At 38.2% G+C, this 19,458-nt stretch overlaps 1 protein-coding gene across 1 annotated transcript; it reads right to left on the reverse strand.

The window, feature by feature from the left end:
• Positions 1-3,760: 3,760 nt before the first annotated feature.
• Positions 3,761-18,201, reverse strand: DIO2 (iodothyronine deiodinase 2). The gene is made up of 2 exons (XM_035261196.3): positions 17,308-18,201; positions 3,761-9,429 (listed from the first exon to the last, which is right to left on the reverse strand). Exons 1-2 carry the CDS (start codon positions 17,527-17,529, stop codon positions 8,830-8,832), a joined length of 822 nt encoding a protein of 273 aa, XP_035117087.1. The 5' UTR covers positions 17,530-18,201; the 3' UTR covers positions 3,761-8,829.
• Between the last annotated feature and the right edge of the window lie 1,257 nt (positions 18,202-19,458).

Consider the following 19,458-nt stretch of genomic DNA (forward strand, 5'->3'; position numbering starts at 1 on the left):
GCAATCCAAATCAAAATCCCAGCAAGTTATTTTGTGGATATCAAAAAACTGATTCTAATTATGAGAAGGGAAAAGACACATAACAGCCAACACAATACTGAGGGCAAAGTACAGACTGAGAGGATTGATATTACCAGACCTCAAGACTTATCATAAAGCTACAGTAGTCAAGACGGTGTGAAGGAATGGACAAAAAGATCAATGAAAGGGAATAGAGAGCCTAAAAGTAGATCTACAAAAATACGGACCACTAGTCTTGACAATGAAGCAAAGGCAATACGATCTCTTTAATAAATCATTCTGGAACACAGACCTTACAGCCTTTATAAAAATTAACTCAAAGCAGATAATAGACTAAAATGTGAAATACAAAACCACACAGCTTTTAGAAGATAACGTAAGTGAAAACACAGATGATCTTGGGTATGATGATAACTTTTTAGATATGTTACCAAAGTTTTCATCCATGAAGGAAATAATTGATGTCAGATTTCATTAAATGAAAAACTACTCTGTGAAAGACAATGTCAAAAAAAAGAGACGACAAGCCACAGACAGGGAGAAAATATTTTCAAAAGACACATATAAAAAGGGACAGTTATCCAAAATATACAAGAAGTTCTTATAACACAACAGAAGATAACAAACAACCAGGTTCAACCTGAACATTCACCTCATCAGAGAAAATGTACAAATAGAAAAATAAGCATAATGAAAAGATGTTCCACATCATATATTATCAAGGAAATGAACATTAATTATAATATGGTATCCTGGAGGGGATCCTGGAACAGCAAAGGGACATTAGAACATGGAATATGGACTTTAGTTAATAATAATATCATTATTGACACATTAGCTACAAGTATACAAATTAGCATAATATGTTAATAGAGGAAAATTGGTATGGGACTTACAGGAACTCTCTCTACTATTAATTTTTGTGTAAGTCTAAAATTGTTCTAAAATAAAAATTTTATTTTTAAAAAAAGTAAAAATCATTTCAGACATGAAGACTAAATCAAACAACATAAGAACAAATACAGACAAGGAATAGGCTGTGAAATAATTAAAACAACAATAAGATACCATATCATACCTATTGGAGAGTCCAAAATTCAGAACACTGACAACACCAAATGTTAGCGAGGATGTGGTACGTCAGGAATTCTGACCCATTGTCAGTGAGAATGCAAAATGGTACAGCCACTTTGGAAGACAGTTTGGCAATGTCTTACAACACTTTAAAATACTCTTACCATACAGTTAAGCAATCATGTTCTTCCGTATTTACCCAAAGGAGTTAAAAACTTATGTCTATATAGAAACCTATGGACAGATGTTAATAACAGTTTTATTCATAATGACCCAAACTTGGAAACAACCAAGATGTCCTTCAGTAGGTAAATGGATAAATAAAATCTGCTATATCCAGATAATGGAATATTACTCAGCACTAAAAGTAAATGAACTATCGATCCATGAAAAGGCACAGAGAATCCTTAAATGCATATTACTAAGTGAAATAAGTCAATCTGAAAGGCTAGGTACTATACAATTCCAATATGACATTCTGGAAAGATAAAACTATGGAGACAACAGAAAGATCAGTGGTAGCCAGGGGTTAGGAGTGGCCAAGGATAGCAGGCAGAGCACAGAGGATGTTTAGGGCAATGAAAATAAAAATACCTTGTTTCATTTTATAATGATATATATAACATATCATTGTACATTTTTTCCAAAGCCATGGAATGCATAAATCAAAGCGTAATGCAAGCTTTGGGTAATAATGATGTGTCAGTGTAGGTTCATCAACTGTAATAAACATACTGCTGTAGTGAGAGATGTTGATAACAGAGGAGGGATATTCCTGTGTGGACAGGAGGTATTTGGAAAATCTCCATACCTTCTTCTGAATATTGCTGGAAACCTAAAACTGCTCTTAAAAAATAAGAAGTCTCTTTCTCAAAAAAAAAAAAAAAAAGCCACTGAGTTAACATCTTATATCTATATATTCAGAGCCTTCTTACTCTCTTTTTTTTAGTAACAGATCCTACCCCCATTCAACACCATGGGCATGTTACAGATTTGGTCCAATCCAAGTTCTTCCCTGGGAATACAGTCGAACCCCATCTGTACCACTTTATAATGAAATTGTAAGTCAGAAGCCTCCGCTAGCCAGACCACCCAACATACAGAGAAGCTGGTCTGGGTGAAAAAGCTGACACCCAAAAAAGTACAAAGACAAAAGACCTGGCAAGCGCTGAAGGCTTCAATGTTCCTGAATCCAGTTGTTACTAAGGCAAGTTTTATCCCAATCATTTGCAGAGTTTGGTTATTTCAGCCAATAGTTCCAATTTTTTTTTTAAGATTGACTTGGTCACTTACTTGGTCTTAATGAATCCACAACAGACTCCTTAAGGGAGTGTCTTAGTTTATTTTCTGTTGCTATAACAGAATACCACAGACGGTAATTCTTTTTTTTTTTTTTTTTTTTTTTTGGTAATTCTTAAACAATAGAAATTTGTTTGGCTCACATTTCTGGAAGCTGGGAAGTCTAAGATCTCAGGGCCACATCTGGTGAGAGCCTCTTGCTGTGTCATAACGTGGCAGAAGTCGTCACATGGTGAGAGGGCGAGAGTGCAGGAAACAGAGAAATGGGGGCCGAACCTCATCCTTTGATTAGAAGCCTACTCTTGCATTAACTAACCCACTCCCTCCATAATGGCATTAATCGATTTAAAATGGGACAGCCTTCACGACCTCATCACCTCTTAAAGGCCCCACTTCCTGGTACTGTTGCATCTGCAATTAAATTTCAACATGAGTTTTAGAGGGGACATTCAATCCATGGCATGAAGTGATGTTCGTAGGAGTTTGGCTATGCTGTTTTTACACATTACATTGTACTTAGCGCAAGGACCTGCAAAGAATAGAAACTCAACAGTTGTCAAAGTAACGATTTTTTTAAATTTCTATTTGAAATTCTGGAATAGTGTGTAAGATGCTAATATTCATAAAATTATTATGTGTAGGAAATCATGAGTAAGTTCAGAGTCTCAAGAGATACTCATACTTTAAGTTGCCCGTTTTCCAAAAAAAAAATGCACATATTTAACCATGCTGCAAACATACTCTTCTTCATTAACTGTCCATTGCCTCCATATAACATATTCTTTATACCTCCTCATATGAAAGTGCTTGATACAAATGTATTTAAATTTATTACACATTAATACACTGACAATCATATAACAAATAATGTAGATATATGTATATATATATATATAACCATGAATGTGTTCCAGCCTGGGGCAAGGTCTAGGGAGAAATGTTAAAATAAACAAATGTGTGTGTGTGTGTGTGTGTGTGTGTGTGTGTGTGTGTGTGTGTGTATTTTAACCAAGTTTCTGGAAAGTATATTAATTGCACTTAGAAAACCCAAGATGTAAATATAACAAAGTAAAAGTTTGCTCCACAGTCTCTCAAACAGACACCTTTCTATGAATTCTGTGTGCAACTTGTTGATGAATATGGAAAGTATCTGAAGATTTTCTTTTTAGTTGCCGTGATTTCCTTGAAGACTCTGGCACACAGCATGAGATTAAAATAATCTGGCATTGCTGGCTACTTTGCCCACAAATACCAAGGAATAAATATTAGAATGATGGATTCTCTTTCCCTTGTCAACCATGAATGTGTTCCAGCCTGGGGCAAGGTCTAGGGAGAAATGTTAAAATAAACAAATAGAACCAAAGAGTAGCTTTATTCTTTTATTCAGAGTTTATTAAAATACAAGAACAAATTGTATAAGCACACATACCACTCAGCACCAATATGATAACACTCTTTCTACTGATCATCTCCAAAGCAGTTCTTTTTCTGCAGCTGAGAAGCACATATGAGTAGCATATGCACACATGCATTCTCACCACATTTACCCAGTACTCTCAGCATCATGTCCCGAATATTCTCCTTGCCAGGGAGACAAAGATGGGGAGAGGCAAACTAATGTGACTACATCCAACCACTAACTGAGTCGATGACTCTTTCGTCAGTAGTTATCATCCGCACACTGGTCAACTCTGCACATCTCTGTCTTCCTCTTCGGGAACCCGATTACTTGGGCTAGTGAGTCTGGGGATAATGTGATGCAAAACTAAACAAAACTGGCCAACATTCCCTACCCAATATCATTTCATTGCTTTGGTTATAAAGTACTGGATACTTATTTCTTCACATTCCCCAATCCTAACACACATAAAAACCACACTAACCAGCGACATGGGCCTGGAGAAGTCTTGAGAGAATTTTCTTTATTTCCCATCCCCTTCTGTGGGTTTCTTTCATTTGTGTGTTTACGTGTTTGGTTTTTCAGGGGAGGGGGAGAAACGGAGGGTTTGAGCCAAAATAGTGACTTCATTAAACATCTGCTGGGTCTTCGAAGTCTCAGTAAATATTGAATCAACTCCCTGGAGCTCTGCTGTTGCTGCCTAAGACGGGCAGCCAGCCCTGACTTGCATGAGCAGTCTTGTTTGGATATCTGTACATGTTTGCTTTCTATTGGTTCAGACTCACCTTGCAACAGAGAGGGGTCTGTTAAGTCTGAGCCCTTGCTTCTGGTGTTTATACACACAGGGCATTAGGAAGTGGCCGATGTTTTGCTCAACCTAACGTCACTCAATGACTTGCAGAAGCCTTCAGCCTTCCTTCAGGTGTGAGAAGTTTGTTTTCAAATCCTCCTGGATCTGTAGATCAAGCCCTCAGGGCCTCATCCTTCCCAGTTAGCAACTTTCTACCTCTCCCACCCTAGATCCTCTCTTTCCTTAGAGAGCCTCAGGAAATGGCCAAGATTGTGCCAACTGCAAAGAGATTGGTCCGTAAGCCTCATTCTGGGAGTATATATGAAGAGTGGGTTTGGATTCTAGTTTTGGAGTGAAGAAGGAAGTTGGAATCTAACTACATATATTTTAACTCTGATTTTTGGCAATACCATTTAGAAAAAGAAAAAAGCTCCTAAAATTAAAAGCCTTACTTTCAGTCCCCACTGCTAAGACGCATGACATTGGGCATGTTCTGAAAAGCTCTGAATGCTAGTAAAGGTTTTCATTAATCCTTCAGTGGGACAGAAGTCTACATTTTTTCTTTTTCAATGGTCATTTGATTCTAATTAAGCTTATTTTCCAAATCATCAGTCAGAGGTCAGGTGGAACAAATGTCCAGATCAATCGATCCTCTTACAATTTACGTAATAGGAAGTCCTGTAAATCAGTAAATTCCTCTTGCTTTGCACATAGTCTGTAGGGCATCCTGAGGACACCTTGTAATCCACCTGGGAATCTTCCCAAAGGCATACATATTGTATTTAACCTGCCCTCTAGTAAGGTAGCACCATCATGTGACCTCACCATATGTCATAACTTTTACTTAAGAAGCAAATAGTAAAATACACTCAGGCAAAATGAAAGACAATAGCCTATTCTTTCCACCTTGATGAAAGAATAAGCACTTCCTGATTCATGGTAGAATAATTTAACTAGATAGACCACTGGGAAATGGATATTACCAAAAATCAGGGAGACTTCTATAAATAAGTTGAAGACACAGGACCAGAGACCAAACATGAAAATAGAAAGTCATGTAAGTTAAGTAGCTGTCACTTAGCTTGACAAAGCAGGAACAGTCACTAATCTACCTCTAAGGAGGTCAGTTACATTTTAATAACTGTATGAAACACTTCTAAATTACTGAGCAGGCATTTCCATTCATGCCCATTCAAGAAAGTCATTGTTGATCCCACTGGTATTTTCACTAAGCAATAAATAAAGTCAGTTTTTAATAGTTCCAAGACATAAGTCATTCAAACAATAAGCGTTTGAATAAAACCAGATGATATGATAATATTTAAAATTTCTTGGAAACTATTTTAATAATAGACAAGCTAATGCAGCTTAAAAGGCTAAACTGATAGTGCCATGTAAACATAGCCTATGGGAGAAATATGATCAGGGACTAAGAAAGATAACTCAGACTTTTATACATGATATATCATAGATTCATGCTATGATATATAAATAGATACACTTTTCCCTGTGAGAGTAAGAATTACAATTCTTCAAAGGAACACATACCTTATAAAACACATGATAGGCATGTGCGTATTGGCAATCTAATAACTTCTCAGCATATCAGCTAAAGCATTGATTTTCTTCTACCTCAAATAATGAGTTCTTGTTAATTTCATAAAAGAATGCATCACAAGAAATCATAAACATTGATGTTGAGATAAATAGGTTACATAATTATAGGTTTTACCCTGATAACACCAAGACATTCTACATAGTGTAGGATTCCTGAGCTTTGTCCATTCATTTTCTCCATTGACCCTTCCACAGCCTTTCTTCCAGAAATTCTTACATATTCTATTGAGCATCTTCTTCCCTGATAGCCTATGTCTTTCTATGTTTCCTTCCTCTGCTTTATTTCTCCACTGGGCTATCCTCTGGGAGAATAGGTCCGCACACATAAACAACCTCTTTCTTTAAAAAGATAGCACAACTGGGTGATTTTTCCATCATCCTTTTCCCCAGTCGACTAGCACTGCCTTAGCCAAATCTCATCCCCCCACCGGCTTATCTGACATACTGTTACATTATCGTACAAATAGAATAAAGGGGAAGCTTAAGGACAACAGTGTGAGTGTGCTGCAACCAGATTTTTTATTTGACTGCTTTAGGGTCCCACGTAAATCTCAACACCATTTTGAAGATAAAAAATCAATGAGGGCGGAGATAAGCCTTGAATGTAGAGGTTAACAGCTGAGGAATCTGAAATAATTATTCTCAATATGATTTGCCAGCAATTTGTTAGATAACATCACATTTTTGAAATTTGCTTTGTTTCTTTGTGTATGGTATTTATAGTATTTAAAACATTAGAAACCTGATGCTGCCACACAAAAAAAAATCTGTCACAATGGAGCCTTAATATTTACATGACATACCAGCTAGTGATATGACTGATATGTTGCTCCCATTTTAAAACAAGAAAATACTTTTGATTCTTTCATACCTAGTTCCCACTCCTTTCTCATTTCAGACAACTAGTTTAAGAATGTATTTTCAACTTTAGTTTTTTTCTATTAATTTATTTTTATTCAGTTATTAATGGAATGAACAAAAGATCCTTTGATTGTACCTTTAAATACAATCATATGATTTTATAATAGTCTCATATTTATCAAAAAAATTATGGTACAAAATTGGTTCATCTATTCTTTTGGGGGCTATGATCTTTAAATATCACTGATGGGTAAAACTATAGTGTCTATTTTAAAAAGAAAAAACTATTTTATATATATTAAAATAGCATTATAATCATATACTACGGGGACTTTAGATTACTAAAACTCAACTAATGGAAAAAAGGAAGATCCAGGTCCAAACTCAAATGTCAATGGAAATTCCACAATACCGGGCATTGCCTTATAACAAAGCCTCCAAAATTATTGATCAGAATTATCTATAACCTCCTCCTCTTCTATTTTGCAATGGAAGTAAGCTTGTTTGTTTGCACCTATCCTTCATTATAGTTCACCTACTTTGGGAGAAAATCAAGGCTGTGCTGAATGGCCATGGTACCCACCTCCCACAGCTGAGAATATATATACATTTGTATGTATGTATGTACGTATAATTTCTTCAGCTCAGCATTCAGAGACAACATGCTATAGAGACTGAGATTAGGAATGACTTGGCCACATAACAACTGCAGGAATGGAGAGGAAAGCACCAGCACCAGCAGACCCACTGGCTTTCCTTTAACAGGTATCATGGGAAGTAATTAACCCACTGAAAATATACATACCACATACATGTTTCAAAAGTGATTATTTCCAACAGAAACCCCTCACAACTACAAATATTTGAGAATTTTTTTCCTTTCAATCCCCCCTTTCTCCTTCTATCTAGGAACATATGACAAATAAATTGTTTTTATATGTGTATTCTCTATGCCACCTTGAGTGGAGCTGCTGCGTCTTTTTCTGGTCTTGCGTGTTTCCATGTTTTTGTGGCTAACAAATGAGTTCTACTCTCTACAGCCTCAAGGTGAAACTCTGAATTTTCCAAATCTTTCTGCCTCCTCTTTCCTAGCTTGTCAATTTGATTTCTTTCCTAGCACTCTCTCCACCTGCCTAGGAAGTAACCCTCACATTTCAGATGATCATTCTAATCTCCTAGATTGAGGGATTATTCTTGGTATCTACAAACATACCTGTAAGACCGAGAGTACTACATGACTAAAAGCTGAAACATCAGAAACGACTCTAAGGTCTAACCCTAACACCAATGTCTAACCACATGGCCTGGGTTCAAGGACTTGTTATAATATTTGAGGAATTTCCAATTAGGCTTCATCCATGCCAAACAGAGCCAAGGCAATACCCTTTATCTTAACATACACAGTAGCTTCCTAATGTAGCAATTATTCCGGTAAGTCTTTTCTTCTGGTCTCAAAGCATGCATCACCTGTATCAGTTCCTTCCCAAAGCAGAATGATCACATGCTGAATCAAGGTTTCCTCCTCTCCATCTTGGGATCTTTTCACATAAGGCTTTTCACTCAGAAGAGAAGTGACAGGGCTACTACTTAGCCCAATGCCATTTGAGTAGTGAAGAAAGTATGGAGCTGTTAGAGATTCATGGTCTTCTGAAAAGCGATCCTGTCTTTCAGTAAGGCAATGGGACTCTGTTGAAATATGGATTCAGTTCTTAATGTCCTTGCCTTTATATACTTTTTTAAAACAATAAGCTCTCTTACAATCATACCTTTAACCAGCTAATCTAGTTTTCTTTCATCTCTTGCTGACATTCTTCTCCAGCCAATGCCGGACTTCTTGAAGGTTGTAGGAGAAGGGGCCCTTTCCTCCCAGATAAGCAATTTTCTGTCTCTGCACAATGCACACACGTTCAAAGGCTACCCCGTAAGCTACGTTGGCGTTATTGTCCATGCGGTCAGCCACAACTCGGCACTGGGGCGGCAAGGAGAAACGCTCCAGAAGCTTCTGGGCTGCGGCACATCGATCTTCCTGGTTCTGGTGCTTCTTCACCTCGAAAGACCAAGAGGAGTCCCCAGGTATCGCCCAGCCATCTGATGGATGAGCCTCATCAATGTAGACCAGCAGGAAGTCAGCCACTGAGGAGAACTCTTCCACCAGTTTGCAGAAGGCTGGCAGCTGGCTCGTGAAAGGAGGTCAAGTAGCTGAGCCAAAGTTGACCACCAGTGGGCGCTCAGGGCTGGCAAAGTCAAGAAGGTGACATGCAGCTCCTTCAGCTATCTTCTCCTGGGTACCATTGCCACTGTCGTCACCTCCTTCTGCACCGGAGACATGCACCACACTGGAATTGGGGGCATCCTCACCCAATTTCACCTGATGGTTAAAAAAAAAAAAAAGGAGAGAACATCACATTAAACACATTGCCACTTCAATTCATGTTAAATAGTTACAATTTGGCTCTAATAGAGTGTGGTATTTTCTTCAGAGCATGTGGTAAACATTTATTGATTTGAGTAAAGAGACATCATGGCAGGTAATGTAAAGAACGGCCCAAAAGAAAGTAAAAGTCTTTTTCATTCTGTATAGTCACCGAAGGTAATTATTTTCCTCATTGAATGCACTGGAGTTAACTCTTTTTATAATTAAGCCAAGGCTGATGAACTCTTTCCTCCTTATTTTGCTGTCAATGCTTAGCATGCACTCTATAACAAATGATTAATTGACTTCATTTTAAAAGTTAGAAGCAAATGGTCTCCTTTAAGACAAATCATCGGGGGCTTGGGACACGGTGCCTCTTTCTGAATTCTGAAACACCAATCAAGACCAATATTTTCTTACACAATACTAAGTCACTGAATCTGAACCAATAGCCAATGATACCAGTGGGCTCTATTCTTGGCCAGACCTAGAAAACCTGAGGTCTACCATTTATAAGAAGGGTTACTTGCACTTAACCTCTTTAGCGATTCAGCTTTTCCATCTGTAAAATGGAGGTAATAATGCCCATCTTCCACATACGGCAATTGGAGGACAACATGAGCAAAAGAGCTCCTTGTAGACTGTAACTAGGTGGGTGGCTGTTGCTCTTATCAGATGCTCCCCCACCATGTGAAACAGAACATCGTCTTTCTTGGGCAATTCTGTGGTTTAAAAAAATATATATCCTGAGTAGAGCTTTTCACTCTCCTCAATATGGCATTCTGCTGCCACTGCTTACGGGTGGCTCTTATCACTCCAACGTCACAATTCCTACTAAATTAAAAAAAAAAAAAAAAACCAAAAAAAAAAGAGATTACTCCTGAACTCTAATTTCTCATTTTGCATGTGTGCCTGTTTCCCTCTTTGTATCTAGGAAATCACATTAAAAAGTACTTTTCTACCCCACAATTTGTTAGAAGCTCCTCTAAATTATAAAATATTGGGGCACAAGAGGTAGAGATAAAAATTATTTCATGTGCTCCCTTTGCACATGGTTTAAATAGTGGAAAACAGAATGAAGGAAAGTTTGCAGGCTTTGAATCTGTAAATTGATAATTAAAAAGCAGGCAATAATAAAAGAGCCAATTACTTCAGTTTGAATTAATACAATTAGATCTTCCTCAGAATGGCTTAATCAAAGCCAATAACATCAGGGATGACTTACGACAGTACATTGGTTTGTATACACTATCCTTAATATTACAATATACTTCCAGCCGGATCGACTTATTTCCCTCATATACATATAGCCACACATAAAACTACTGTTAATTGAAGTCACTTAGAAGTGAATTGTTAAAGATGTAACAATCCAAACCAATATAATACACTCGAGGGCTTTTATTCAGAAGCTTCTTTCTAATGTTAATGTATAACTCATTTTAACTGTAGAGAAAGAATTAAAGTTCTTTCTCTCCCTTCTGAAAAATCCCAGCAGAGCAGGTTTGAAATAAGCACTATTGGTTTTCTAAGAGAAATCTTACAGTAATAATCTTCCTTCTCAGAAAGGAAGCTGTTACTGACTTAAGTAAGTAAATTTGTTTTAAGTCGCCGCCACGGAGAAAGTTATTTTACTTGTACTAACTTTCTCAGTTAATTTACAAGTGACACTAGATGGAGAAATCAAATAAGCACATTTACCTGGATTCTTTCATACGAACTACACCAGTCTTTAAGGCATGAAAATATACATCAAAGTTAAAGATATACATGTTAAAGGTATTGTAAACCTTTTAATCCATGGGTTCTTTTTGGACTTCTTATTTTTTATTTTTACTTTTATTTTGTAGATCTAGGTAGTGGGTAGCAGTCTCTTCTCTTTAGACCTTTCTCATTAGAAACAGTAGTAATGGTTCCAGGAGGGCTGTTTTAACAATATCATGTGCGCTGTGTGACCGAACATACTGTGATGAGAAGACCGAAATGCACTCAGATTAGTCTGTGGTCATGGCTTCCTGTTCAGCAAACAACCCGTATACGTGTAGGTTCTTGGTAGGTAAAAACATTCATCTGCATTTTGGAATCATTTTTGAACCCTATAAACAACTACGTAGCCTTGATAAATGGGCCTCTAACCCTTTGACTCACCCAAGCAGGCCTGTCGACCCTTTCAGTATTTCTGATTATTCAACTGAATAATCTAATCTGATGCTTTTGTTACAAGACTCTCTGGTTACCTGAAGTAAATTTTCTTGGAAGTTAACACACCTCCTCCTTAGAGACAAGGTACTTCAGCTGCAGAATCCTTTCCAAAACACAGACTAGTTTGCCTTGGGAAATTTAGAGTAAGTGCCACACTGTCACTCTAAAATAAAAAATTAGGAAAGTTACAAAATCCATAATGCTCTTTATGTGAGGGATTCGGCATCTTGTTAAGATTAGGGTTAGACTGGGAAGTATTTATTTTGCTGAATGAATTAGTGCTAGTTGTTATAATCCTAGGTCAGTGAAGAATTTTACACTTAATGATAACCCTGACCTGCAATGAATGTAAACATATTTGGTGGCAGATAAGCTCACTGAAGCAGATACATTCAGAAATACGAATCCTGGAGCCCTCTTATAGAATACTACTGTAATCAACACTCAGGGTTATTGATCTGTCCTTGATTGTTTCATCTGGTCAGTGCACAAAACAAATGTGGCCTATTCTTTTTATTTTGTTGAGCAGCCAGGGTCCCTTACTGAATATTATAATGTCACAAATGGATATTCTTATTAGTGGAGATGCCTAGGCAAGAGAAAATGCATAGACAAAATTAGTATTATTAATAAAACTAAGAAGGAAAAACACACACCCACCATCCATAAACCCAAATGTGAGTAGACCAGTAGTTTGCTTTTATAAGCTTCATATACTAGTCATAAAATTGTCCATCATTGCTAAAACCTGATGGAGGACAATTTAGCTAAAATAAAGAAAAAAAAAAAAAACCTTTTTTTTTTTTTAGATATAAAAGTTTCCTTTAAACTAAAAGAAAATATTCTAAAAGGATATTACTGGTCATTCTCATCTCCCCATTTGGTCACCATAAAATTTAAATTCCTAATAGACCAGAGTTTCAAATGGAGAACTTCTTGGTTTGCTGGGTTATGCACCCTGCTGAGACAGGCTGGGAGAATCACCATTGTCTTCAATGATGGAAGATTCTTTGCTCTCCCCAGGAGCAAAGCATTCCTTGACACAGAGCCAAAAATGATGAAGAAAATAGAGTTGGTCCCATAATAACATTTAGGCTGCAGGAAAGAAACTCAACAAAAACAAGCTATCCCTTGGTACTCCCAAACTTTGTTTTAATTTCCCACAGTGGCACAGAAAGTCTCCTGGCCACAAGTTACCTATCATCTTAATTTCTCCTTCTTAGAGGGTTTGTGTTTGGTTTTTGTCCTTAATGAGACATATTTGCCAAAGAGGCATTCAAAAGGCATTTTTTACTCTTGCGGAAGAGTAATTAGGTCGGTACCTCTTTCCCTGCCAGCATTAGCCGCTCTAAAGAGAACCCTGCCCAGTATTTAATGCCCAAACACAAGAAGCATCATTTCCACTAATTGGTCTTCAAGTTCCGATGTTCCCAAAGGGTCCCTTTATTTTGCAAGGATCAGAAAGGACACACGTAAAATGTGATATTGTCATCGCTGACTTTTATCTCTCTCATCTGCACCATTACAGTGGTTCTTTCTTATGTTTTTTGCAAGCAACATCAACACAGCACCAACAAAAGAAGCAGGATTTGCATTTTTATAACAGAAGACAACTCTGGGCCAAGTTCAAATGCTGCAATGGACATCTTTATAAATATGAACGTGAACATAAATACATAGCATATATAAAAACGTGATTTCCTTGATGATGTTTAGTGTTCAGTGCATGGGGGGAAAGGAAATGCTTTAGCGTGTGGACTGTGAAACACAGGGCAAAGGGGAAGAAAGAACCATTCATCAAGTAGCAGCAGAAAATAGAGCATATACTACTAACCTTGTTTTTTGCTTTGGTTTTCTTTTTTTCTTTTTCTTTTCTACAGCCTGAGAAAGGTTTGTGGACAATATATCACATAATCTCATAATAGAAAGTAAAGCAAATCATAAAAATGAAGGGGAAGGGGGTGGTAGCAGAATTTTCACACATACTTCTTGCTATCCCAAGCCCTGGACATGGCTTTATTAACTATCAGGAAGTTTCAGATTCTTTGACATAATGACCAGGCTAAATCAATGTCCTTAGAAACATGGCCAAACAATCATTAAGCAGAGATTTAACCATTTATATTCAGATTGGCCAAATAAATCAGAGTTGAAGAATAGGCTACCTACTCCTTCCTCTGAGCTCAATTCCCTTGTAGCTATTCTCGTTTTAATTTGTACCTTGAAAATGTAGCTCTAAGCTCTATCACTCCCCAGTGTTTTATCCAAATGATGGACATGCTCTGGCTGTGTCCTGCTTTGTGTTCTTTTGTGATCGTTTCTCTCTTAAAAGGGCCTTTTTCCATTGTGGAAACTAGTGTCAAAGGCTTGAGGTGAATGAAGAGGAGGAGGAGACTGTTAAAGAGACCCTTTCAAAACCAAAATTATATGTTCAAATGAATATGTTTTCTGTACCTCTGCAATCTTAGCCGTGCGGAAGCTAAACTGCCTGTCAGCATCTATACTGTGTGTTTACTTTTACACTTCATTTAGGTAAGAGCCAGGCTCCCAGACAGAGCAGTTTGCTTATTGGTTGCATGTTTTTAGTCTCTGAGCATGAGCACAAGGATATACTGTTCAGATGTAATGACACTGACTAAAGAAACTTAAATAGCAAATATCGTTTATTCACCCCATGGTCTCTCACCAGTGTCTATAGACTTTCAATCAAAATTGTACACAGAACCCATCTCTTACCAAACTCACATTGTCTTTAAATGGTTCTCCATAAAGTTAATTCAAATCCTTTTCAATATTTTAAGAAAGATTTTTTAAAAAGTTTTTTATTTTGTTCTTTCTTATTTCTGGGTTGCCTCTTGTGGGGGCAAAACACAGGTATAATACTTTTGCTACACTTTCTGTACGTATCTTTCTAGGCATCTGACATGCAGTAACAAGGAGAATTAACAAGGGCAACTCACATGTCTAGTTGTATCCATGGGTACACGCCCCTCTCATCCTGGCAACCTTCACTTCTGGGGATGGGCAGCTCAACATAATGCAAGTCAGGATTAGGAAATAGTGTGATGCCATCTTAAACAGAACCTCCTACAATGTCTCTAGAAATGACTACACCCAAAGACAGTGGCACAGATGACAAGAGCATTCAGGGAAGTGATTGAACTTGATTGAGAGGTTCTGAGTGACCCTCAAATGCCACCACAGAAACCACCACCCTTGCTAAACTTGAAGGCAGAAAGAGACCATCATTCAGCTCCAGCTGTGTTCATAATGTTTCCATTCCCCACACACCCAGTCCAGTCTTGTCTCTGGATATATGGTTCCTGGGATTACTTCTGCACATGGTAGTTATTATATAAATCATCGAAAGCAAACAATAACACCAGTCGTGAACTTCGTCATTAATCAAATCGGTAGGCAGGAACGAAAAAATATAGAAGATAAATACACAAACCATATGCAAAAAGAAAAAACAAATCACTCATCCTCCCCAGTTTCCTGGAATGGGAATAACAAAGTATTGCAACACAATGGAACATTATACATTAGTGAAAAAAAACAATAAACTTTACTAAAGAGGTATTTGCTTGCTTTTCCATTTTCTGTTCAATAAGCTGCTTGATGGGAAAAACAACCTCACTTAATATTTGTGGGTAACATTATAGCCCCCATTGTGTATATGAGAGATGACTTTTTCATGTTGTTCTTAATGAAACATGACATTTATAAAAGAAATATATGTATGTAAGTAAAATTCTTCCAATAAGTGGTTTCTTTAATAGGCAAAAGGCAGTTGTCTTCCCAACAGTAAGAATTGAATATACTGAGATCAAACCACTAATACTTCCACAGTATCTGCTAACACATATGAAACATGATATTGATGATGGAATTTCCTTATTAATCGTATGTCTGACATACTCAAGTACTCCTCCACCTGCCTCCAAATTGCCTTCCCCTAAAACAAAACGTAAAAACTTCCCATCCAACATGTACATTTGTGGAAATGAGATGATCAATTCAGTATCTACTTTTCTACACCCCCTATTCTCCCTCACATGCACAATATACATGAGGTTTTACTGTTAGAACTTTGAGCATCAATTCATATTCTCATAAAGGAATTTCCGTCTACTAATATGAGCTCTTGCAATTCACATTTTTTTAACAACAATAAACACAAACCCTCTTTAGGGTACTATCAATAATAAAGACGTGGGGAAACTTCCCTAGTTCACAACAGATGTTTTCTTCTTGAACATCTGATTTTCAGAGGAACGGTCCTGTCCTGGATTCTTTGTAATTACAAGTTACTTCTTTCCTTTTCCTGGTGCATGGTTTTACTTTTCTAGTGTTTATTTATGGAAGACGCATTCCCTTCTGCCTCTATTATTTCAAGTGCCCTGTCTCTGGTTCTAAGGGGCTGCCTGCCTGAAGCATACCACTTCACTGAACACCTGGCTTCTATATTCCTCTAAAACACAGATGTACAGTTCCTTTTTCTGTCATCTTGGGCAACACTGTTAGAGAAACCAAGATTGTTCGTTTTGATAACTACTTTTGTCAAAATGGTTCATTCTTCTCAAGCCTGAGGGGGGAGTCTGGGGGGAACTTTAGGAGTCATGGGCATAGCAGGTGGGGGGAAACTGACAAAAGACCAGGGCCAAAATCTTCCTCTGTGCCCCTGCAGATCTCAGTTGAAAATACTCTGTCAACATCTCCAACCAGCAAAAAGCCTGGAACAGCAGTATTTTTCATTTAGACACTAAGATCATCACCTCTGATTTTAAGAGAGCAGCCCCTGGACACTACCTGTGCAGGTAAGGGAGACCACTGCTCTAATGCTCACAACAGCTCTGAGATTTAATGAACTCCAGACCCATCATCTCTTTCTAGGGCCACTTAGTTTATTTTTGAGAAAAAAGTAAAAGAGGCTTCCCTTGCAAATGCTGAATTTCTGACAGCCAGTTTTCAGATTTTTCTTTTGCAAGTTGCTATCTGGCAACTCAGGACTCACTGCCTGAAAATTGCTTCCAAAGGGTTCAAATTGGAATCACTGTAGAGGAGGTGACACACAGTTGCTTGCTTTCATTAACTCTTACCTCTACCAGAAACCAAGCAGCTACGATGCCAAATCACACTTGCTATGACCATTCTGTTATCTTGCCAACTCTCTGAGAGTTTTGAGTGGCATTTCTCTTTTTTGCTTTTCAGTACCCACCCCTCAAACACACTTCTTCAGTGCATCTCACATAGCCTCCCACCAAGCAAAACATCAAAATTCTAGTTTATGGCAAGAGTGGAATCAAGGCAGCGGTCTCTCTTCCCCATCATTTTCTCACTTTTCCCAAGTTATTGTACCAGCCCTCTACTCTATAGCCACAGTAAGATATTAATAACCCTTGGTAGAAACACTCCTTATTAGGTCACACAGAATCATTACGGTTTAACAGCTGTCTCCCAATCTAACCTGTGCAACAGGTGTGGAAAGTAAACTTGGAGGCGCAGTGGGCAGCCCCACAAATAGGGCTTCACAGCTTTCACCCTAATGCTCCCAAAGGCCTCTGGTCCCCAGCACGTGAGCCCCTGCCCCTGTAGACCTAAGGAGAAGCCATTCTCAGTTCAGCTCACCTGTTTGTAGGCATCGAGGAGGAAGCTCTTCCAGACGCAGCGCAGTCCCTCTGAGGTCAGCATGCGCCGCCACTCTCCGCGAGTGGACTTGGAGCGGCTCAGCAGCAGCACCACGTGCTTGAGCAGAATGACCGAGTCATAGAGCGCCAGGAAGAGGCAGTTGGAGAAAAAAACTGGCAGAATTTGCAGTGTGATCAGCAAGTCTACGCTGAGGATGCCCATCTTCTCTGCCTCCTGAGTCAGTTCCCTTGTGCGCTCTGGTTCCCCTTCACCCTCTTATTTAAAAGGGGGGTGGTGATAAAGGGGGGTGGGGGAGGTAAGGGGGAAGGGGGGGTGGGGGGAGAAGGGGGGGGGAAAAACTAAATTAAAAGGAAGCCCAAGTTGTCTCCTCTTTCAAAGAAGCAGAAATGGCAAGACTAAGTCCAGTCTCTCCAGCCCAGCAGTTGGAGTGTGCCCATCAATTCATTCAATTCGGAGCTGCTGCTTTTTTTTTTTTTTTTTTTTCAGTATTTAAGATGTTAAAAAAAAAAAAAAATCTGGCGTACCCGTCCCTAATCCAGTTACCCCTGTCAGAGTCCGTTAAAGACAGGCAGTTCTACTTTCATTTCCAAGCACCTATGAGACTGTGGCAGAGACTTTAAACTTTTCTTTAGCCTTTCATTATCTCTTTAAACGTAGCCTGTTTCTTTCTTGAATTGCCAGAGTTGTTTTTTAAATGTGCTTTAAGGGTGGCTTTTTTTTTCTTGCTTTACTCCGTTTTACACACACTTTCTGTGCTTCTCTTTCTCCCAGTCTCACTCTCTCCTTCCCCAGGACCGACTGACTCCTCTTTTTTCTCACTCTCAGTCTTTCCCCTCCTGCTATCTGTCTGTGGTGCAAAGTGCCTCTCTCTGCAGCCCAGTGAGTCTCCCTGAAGCCTTTTATACATTCCCTGGCTAATTGCTGCAATAGAGAAATGAAAGCCTAATCTTGGTAAAGATCTTGACGTCATTGAGAAAGAGGGCTTTACTTTGGCCAGGACTGCAGTGAATAGAAAAGCAAAACTCGACTTTTTTTTTTTTTTTTAGAAGGGGTGGGGGAGAGACAGTGGAATTTTGCTTTGTGATTTAAAGAGAGAGAGAAAAAAACTAATACCCTTGACAACTTTCAGGAAATGCTTCCAAACTTTGGGAAGAATAATTTAATATAATGTGTTGATTGACACGGCCAACACTCTCTCTTCCGATTATCATTATCATTAATTTCTGAGGGATTTTGGAAAGAAAGGATCCAGGAAGGCAGGTAGAAAAGAGAAAGAGTTATCACAGGTGGTCTTAGCTCTGTTTCTTAGCACACGTGAACATTTATATACAGTCTTTATATCTTTATACCACGACTCCAACTCTTCATAAGATCTGTGACCTACATCCTTTAAATTTTTTGAGTCATGATCTTATTTAAGAAAATGCAAAGTGAGTTGTAGGTGGAAAACTTTTAAACTATTTCAGTTCCATCACAGCATTTCTTTAAAGCTTCTTGCAGAAACTTGAATACAGGTTCCATTTTAGTTTTACCCAAGCTTCTAATGAAAACAACAACAACAACAACAACAACAAAAACAAATTCCTCTAGACAGTGAAGGAGCTAGGTGACATTCACTTAGCTTCATTTTGCAGATAAAATTAAAACTTTCCATTGAATAACATTGAGATGCCATAAGACTGAGATATTATTTATGTTTCACCTCTTCTGTTAGCATAATCCCTAAGAGACCTGATACTTTAAGAAATCTTCCTTTCTGTTGGAAAAAAAAAATTTAATTAAATGTATAGGGGGGTTAAGAGCAGACTGAATTGGTTCAAGGTGCCACATTGACCACTGTTCAATGACTTGCCTCTCCCATGAGTCTTTAGGACAGGTATTTAGGCAGACAATGCTTTGGCAGAATGCCATGACCCCTGCCTTATTCTACTTTTTCTCCCAGTGTTACTGAACAGATCACCTCTAGGAATTATGTTTTCTTGGAAGGTTGTGGCAACTATAGACTTTGGGGTGGGGTGTAAAATTGTAACTGAAAATAAATTAGCTGAGTTTTCTATGTAGCCAGAGCTCTCATTAAGCATAAGGTAAGCAGTAGGTGCAAGTTTGTGGTGAGTGTATTGCTGTATTTTT

The sequence above is a fragment of the Callithrix jacchus genome, chromosome 8 (assembly GCF_049354715.1).
Source record: "Callithrix jacchus isolate 240 chromosome 8, calJac240_pri, whole genome shotgun sequence".
Taxonomy (NCBI): Eukaryota; Metazoa; Chordata; class Mammalia; order Primates; family Cebidae; genus Callithrix; species Callithrix jacchus.